The sequence below is a fragment of the Chanodichthys erythropterus genome, chromosome 8, assembly GCF_024489055.1.
Source record: "Chanodichthys erythropterus isolate Z2021 chromosome 8, ASM2448905v1, whole genome shotgun sequence".
NCBI classification, from domain to species: domain Eukaryota; kingdom Metazoa; phylum Chordata; class Actinopteri; order Cypriniformes; family Xenocyprididae; genus Chanodichthys; species Chanodichthys erythropterus.
Window position 1 is genome coordinate 41,356,108 of NC_090228.1, and position 7,442 is coordinate 41,363,549.

At 38.1% G+C, this 7,442-nt stretch overlaps 1 protein-coding gene across 1 annotated transcript; it reads right to left on the minus strand.

Moving 5' to 3' along the window:
• Positions 1-644: 644 nt before the first annotated feature.
• On the minus strand, positions 645-4,850 carry LOC137025252 (zinc finger BED domain-containing protein 4-like). Its single transcript, XM_067393273.1, has 4 exons — positions 4,638-4,850; positions 1,664-2,706; positions 1,184-1,500; positions 645-1,019 (listed from the first exon to the last, which is right to left on the minus strand). The coding sequence occupies exons 1-4, from the start codon at positions 4,848-4,850 to the stop codon at positions 667-669; spliced, it is 1,926 nt and encodes a 641-aa protein (XP_067249374.1). The 3' UTR covers positions 645-666.
• Positions 4,851-7,442: the final 2,592 nt, after the last annotated feature.

Consider the following 7,442-nt stretch of genomic DNA (forward strand, 5'->3'; position numbering starts at 1 on the left):
AATCACAAACAATATCTATTGTGTACTGGAAAGAGTTGTTGTGCAATACTGACACTGTAAAAATCTGGTTATTTACTTATTACTCATTAAATAATAATTAGGCTAAGCCAATTATGACATACAATTTATTTTATTTTTACTATACTATTAAGAGCAGTAAAAAAAAACTCAAAAGTACACAGGTGAGTGTTATTCTGAACACTTTAATCAAATTTGTATGACCAGTTTATTCTGCTCAACAACAGTTGCTTTAGTCCTTTACCTAGGCCTGCATGGGGAAAACGTAGCTAAAACTGCATTTGAGGCTTATACTCCATTGATTACAGAAAATCCAAAAGCATTAGGCTAATAATGTATAACACATTAGAATGAGAAAAAAATAAGCACCAAACAAAATTTGACAAGGGTGAGTGCTTCTCTTAAAACATGCAAGCAATATTGCTATTTAGAACTCTGATCAACCTAACATTAACAGGACAAAAAAAACAGAACCTATGTGAAAAACAATGAAGTCAATATAAAGGCAGATGTTACGATAAGAAACTTAAAAACAAAGGACCTTCAAATAAAAATTTTGGCCAGGCAATCAAAGGTCAAAAGGTCAAAATGCCCCTATAGAACATGAGAGTATTTGAGCCCTAATACTGTATTTGGTTCCGCATAGCATTACCAATAGTTTTTGTTCAATTTCAACAAAATTTGGTTCTCAAAGCTTTTTGATCCTAGCCTGCCTCTTTTTGCAGAAAGAATGTGCCCTGCTGTGCTAAACATTCGTTCGCATGCTGCTGATGCGGGCAATGGTGTGTTGAGCTTCAGGGACAAATTAAAAACTGTGGGCACTGACTTGAGTATGTCCATTGAGGTAGAAGTGTTGGCCAGATAGGCATCCAACTGTTTTGTGGTTTCGTGGACATTTCCCTTCATAAGGCCAAAAAAGTCTTCCTCCTCAGATCCAGAATGGCTACCAGGTGATGATAAGGCTGGCTCTTCCTCCATGTGTGTCTTGATGTAGTCCATGCCTGCACAAAAAAAAAAAATCCAAACATGAATGAAGAGTATTTCTGTCTAGCCTTTTAAAATACCAGTTAGCTTTGAAAATAACATATATTGGTTAAAATGAACCACTACCCATTATTCTATTAACAAATGAATGCTTGACAAAGAAATTATTTAAATGACTTACCCAACTTTAGCAAGTTTTCATTGCTTGTCCATGATGTGCGAAACTTAGGAAGTAAAATTGCAGCAGATATGAGTTCTGGGTCATTCATCATTTTTCCAAACCACTGCTGTATTCCTTCCTGAAGAGCAGAGATCAGTGGCTGGCAGAACTTGGATGAAGTTTGGAGGCGGTCCAGCTTCACAGTTAGGAGCGTTATAGTGGGTACCAGCCATCCCATGTGGACATCCACCTCTCCCTGCAATATGTTGAGTGCCTTAGAGACTCGGTTCATGGTTGATGCATAGTCAGACAAGAAAGCAAGTTCTGCAGGGCTGAACCTGTAAAACACCATGTGAGAACATGCATAATGTCAGCATGATAAGCATAGGCTACACTATTGCAGTTCAATTAAATGGAGTAAATCATTAGTAAACAACATTATTTCACACAATCAATAGCCTACCACATCACAACTACGTATCTGCTCCATGAAAAACTTACATTGGGACTTTAAGTGCAATGGTCACTGCTCTGACGACTCCTTCTCCACTTTCCCTAATTATCCTCAGTATTCGCTCAACTGCAAGGAAGAGAGAGTTCCACCTGGTCTCAACTGGACGGATCAATTGCAGCTTGCACTCCCTCTCAATAACCTCTGCAGCTGTAGATGACCGGGCACTCTTATTCCAAAGAGCTGAGCACTTGGAAAATGCTGCACGAGATATCTTCTTGTACATAACATTTGATTCAGCTTTTCTGGCATCTACGGTTGAGATCAAATTCAGAATATGACAGGCACAACGGTGATGCTTTGGAAGCTGATATTCAGAACACTCATCTTCTTCCTCCATCAAAGCTTCCACTTCAACACCCTCTGTCTCCTCTTCTGCATCCTCCTCTTCACTGTCATTCTCACCTTTACTCTCATCTTCAGTTGAACTTCCTTCATCTTCACATGCATAAACTCGGAAGGCCTTAATAAAGTTTGAGGCATTATCTGTTGTGGTCCAAACAATTTTTTCACGGATGTTACACTCACTGTGAATATCATTAAGTGCACTGGCTAACACATCATAAGAATGTGTCCCTTTCAGCCTTTTACAAGCCAGAGCCACAGACTTTCTTTCTAGGGTATCTGGCTCTATCCAGTGGGCAGTAACCCCAATGAAACTTTGCCTATGAGCTGTCCAACAGTCTGTAGTCGTGGCGATATACTTAACAGTCTGCATTGCATTCTTCAATTTTTCTTTCATTTGCTTTGTGCACTTATCAATTCTCTCTCTCAATGTTGTACGTGACATGACTGTGTAATCAGGTTGAGTACAATGTATTAAATCAACAAACCCAGTCTGTTCTACTACTCCAAAAGGGTGCAAACCCTGGACAATAAAGTTAACCACTGCAAGGTCTATGGTCTTCTGAGATGCTTTGATGTCCTCAAGTTTTCGCTGCTTTATTGAAGAGCCTCCATCAGCAAACAATGTCCCCTTCTTTTTAGAAGAAGTTGCTGCCAAGTACTCCTTCAGAAGTGGTCTGTGCTTTCTCTATAAAAGATAGTGACAACAGAATTAATACACGTTTAGCATTAGTAGTATTAGTATTTAGTAATATAGTCAATCTACAACCAAAATAAATCTCACAACATAATGTAAAATATTTTTTAAGGGTTCAACAATTAATCTAAACCACTACTAGTTAAGTGCAAGTGCAAACACTAACCTTACATCTTACTAGCATATTACTTTGTTATGACTGGCAACATGTAAGTACCACACAAGCAAAAAGCTACTGTATTTGCCATGTTAAACTAAGAGTTTGGACCCTAAAGTTACAGGATTTTACATTTACGTTAATACAAAACCACAGTGTATGGGGCACTGAAACGCGAAACCAACGTGATTACATCTTTAGACTAAAAAAGACAAGCTACTGACACTTACAACCAAGCATATCACACGGGTAAAATTGGTTTGATATTTCGCATATACTTTCGCGCTAAATTGCTAAATATATATATATATTATATATATATATATATATATATATATATATATATATATACATACATATACACAGTACAGGCCAAAAGTTTGGAAACATTACTATTTTTAATGTTTTTGAAAGAAGTTTCTTCTGCTCATCAAGCCTGCATTTATTTGATCAAAAATACAGAAAAAAATGTAATATTGTGATATATTATTACAATTTAAAATAATTGGTTTTCAATTTATTATACTTTAAATTATCATTTATTTCTGTGATGCAAAGCTGAATTTTCAGGATCATTACTCCAGTCTTCAGTGTCACATGTGACATCCAGTCTATCACATGATCCTTTAGAAATCATTCTAATATTCTGATTTATTATGAGTGTTGGAAACAGTTCTGCTGCCTAATATATTTGATGAATAAAAGGTTAAAAAGAACTGCATTTATTCAAAATAAAAAAATATTTTCTAATAATATAAATCTTCTTTACTATCACTTTTTATCAATTTAACACATCCTTGCTGAATAAAAGTATTGATTTATTTCAAAAAAAGAAAGAAAAAAAATTACTGACCAGTAGTGTATATTGTTGTTACAAAAGATTTCTATTTTTAAAACATTTTCTTCTTTTTCTTTTTTTCTTTTTCTTTCTTTTATTCATCAAAGTATCCTAAAAAAGTATCACAGGTTATGAAAAAATATTAAGCAGCAGAACTGTTTCCAACTTTGATAATGAATCATCATATTAGAATGATTTCTAAAGGATCATGTGATAGACTGGAGTAATGATCCTGAAAATTCAGCTTTGCATCACAGAAATAAATGATAATTTAAAGTATAATAAATTGAAAACCAATTATTTTAAATTGTAATAATATATCACAATATTACATTTTTTTCTGTATTTTTGATCAAATAAATGCAGGCTTGATGAGCAGAAGAAACTTCTGTCAAAAACAAAAATAGTAATGTGTCCAAACTTTTGGCCTGCAATGTGTATATATATATATGTTTGCAAATTCTAAAAAATGTCATGATATTGACGAAAAACAACTGTCATAGTTCAAAATTGTTCACAATCAAATCAAACCAAGATATAGTTTTGCCTGCATGCTTACTTGTGAATGTCAACTAAATACCCAATGTTGTATGGTAAAGAAGCTAGGGGCCGACGCCGTATAAAAAGTTTGAACATTTTTTCATCGAGTCAAAACAAACAGCTATTTTAGCCAACTACGAATGTACAGATATAGCAGTAGTTTGCTCATCTCCAAAAATGTAACGTACTAGCAAGCTATCGTCCCTGCTGTGCTAATAACCAGCTAAAGAAGTTGCCCTGTTAGGGTACCACTAACTTACGTCAAACAAATATTATACTGGTGTGATATTTTTGTTATGTTGACATCTGTTTTTCTATAACAGTCATAGCACCATGTCATAGCAAGTTTGTAACTTAAATATTAATAAATAGCATTGCATGTCTTACCTCTATATGTTTCTTCAAATTTGAAGGGGAGTTTTTAAACGCCAACAGTTCTTTGCGTTGAGGTAGGCACTTGACACATTGAAAACGCCAGGAGTCATTCTTTGAACCTTTAAATTCAAATAACTTGCTTAAATAAGGCCAGGGATGTCTCTCAGAATCAGAGCTGCAGGGCACAGGCTCAAGCTCAGTCGACGTTGTTGGCTCTTCGTCCATGTTTGATATTTGGTGTCCACCGTGTCCTTTTCTTCGATTTACATCAGTTCCGCTTGTGTTGTTTCAAAACGCGCGCTGAGCGCGTGAGTTCTTTGACCAATCAGATCTCCGAACTGTTTCAACGTGCATTGGCCAGCAACGCCAAAACGTCAGTCGACCAAAAATTTTTTTATGCAAGATTCGGAAGGATGTAACGACACGCATTTTAATAATGTAGTGGAGTACAAAGTACAGATAATTGCTGAAAAATCTACTTGAGTAAAAGTATAAGTATGCATTATTTTTTTTACTTAAGTAAAGTATAGATACGTAAAAATTTACTTAAGTACAGTAACGAAGTACAATAACTTCGTTACATTCCACCACTTCCTATGACTATTTTAGAGAGAAGTTTCTCTCCGCTTTGCCTCATCCTCAGACCATACGAAAATGGTACAGTAGCATCTCTGCAGATCCTGGATTTACTGTTGCTTCATTCACAGCTTTAAAAAGTTGTGTTGCTGAGCAGAAGAAAGTTTGACAAGACACAGTTTGCTCATTGACGATGGATGAAATGTACATTCATAAGCAAACTGAGATTGGCGGGGACCAAATTCATGGCTATGTTGACATCGATGGTGGTGAGATTGAAAATGTTGTGGCAACACAAGCACTGGTCCTCATGGTTGTTGCAATCAATGAGTCATGGAAGATTCCAATTGCTTACTTTCTTATCAACAGCATGACAGGACCGGAGAGCAAACATTATCCGAGAGAGCCTCGTTAGGCTTCATGCAATCGGAGTTAGGGTTGTCTCCTTGACGTGTGATGGACCCTCCCAAAACAGCAATGATGAGGGAGCTTGGTGCTAACTTGGGCATCATGGACATGAGACCTTACTTTCTCCATCCTGAGGATAACACACAAAAAGTCCATGTGCTCTTGGATCCATGTCACATGCTCAAACTTCTTCGGAATGTGTTCTCAACAGTTGAGGTTGTGGTAAGAGAAGGTGGCGGTACACCGATGAGCTCCACAAGCTTCAGGAGAAGGAAGGCTTGCATCTTGGTAACAAACTAAAAATGGCGCACATTCAGTGGCGAAATCAGAAAATGAAAGTCAATCTTGCAACCCAGCTCTTCAGCAGCAGTGTGGCTGATGCCCTTGAGTATTGTGAGCAGGAGCTGAAGTATACCCAGCTCCTAAGTATGTCCTAAATAGCCGCAACCCACTTGGCAAAGGACATAAAGCACCCATCAAGCCAACTACTAAACACCATGCTATGGGTATTTTACACGAAACAGAGTCACTTCTCCGTGGGCTCAAAATGAAAGGAATAGACAACACACTTGTACATGTGCATTGTACACAGAAAAAGACTCCCATCTATGGTTTCATTGCTTGTGGCAGAAGTGTGATGGGCATATATGAAGACCTGGTAAAGCAGCTTGCTGCCCCATGCCGATACCTTTTTGATCTACAAACTCAGTCAGGACCACTTGGAGTTGTTCTTCTCTGCAGTCAGAGCATGTGGAGGTTACAACAACAACCCCAATGTAATGCAGTTCCGAGGGGCATACAAGCGCCTCCTTGTAAGGCACAGGTGAAAAGGGGCACAGGCAACTGTCTCCTTCGTGACAACACAACCATCCTTGACTCAACAACTGCGACTGTGAACATTGCTCACCGGATGGATGTGGAGCCTGTGGAAGTGCTTGTGGCTGGGAATGACTCCCTCTCTGACCTTCCAGATATTGACAATCTGTCTGAGTACAAGGAAGCAGCAATCTCTTATCACAGGTTTCATTGTGAAAAAGATGAAAGAGAAAGTTACTTGCTTGCCTTGCTCACAATCACTGACCTCAGATGACTTGGTGCATCGATTTCTTACTTTGAAGGATAGAGGTGGCCTACAGAAACCATCTCCAGGCATCACTGCAGTTTGCCAAGCTACAAAAAGATGCTTTCAGTGGCTTCTAAAAACCAATGCGGGAAGAGCTCCACAGGGAAGATGAACAACAGCACCCAGGATCTGTTCTGAGAAGAATCTCTTCCCACAGCTGCACAATCACATTTGACATTTGTAGAAGCTAACCATGTCCATGTTCTGGTGAAGATGGCTTCTGCGTGGTACTGCAAAGTAAGATTAATTCATATAGCAAGGCGGGTGACTGATAAAATTAAAGGTAAGGTCGTCTGCAAAAAAACTTACAAACTTACAAAATGAATCCATAAAAAATACAGCGTATTGCAAAATAATGGCAAGAAAACACGTCTTTCAATAAGCTGCATGACGGTTGCACGCGAACGCAGCGCGCCCAATGTAGTCCGCTTCATTAACAAATGACTCTTATGGACCGGTTCTTTGGGAGTCAAAAACACAATGCAGCGAAGTTCACTTACGAATTGCTTTCCATTTGTTTGTGAATCTGAAAATTACTGCTTCTCGGCTAACTCAGAAGTCCTCGAAATTTTCGTAATTTTTGGTGTTGCCACCCCTTATAGACCTCATGCCACCCCTCTGCCACCCTATATATAATTTTCTAGATCCGCCCATGCTTAGATTAACAGGCATGAAAACGGGTCAGGGGTGAAAAAGGTGAGAACGATATT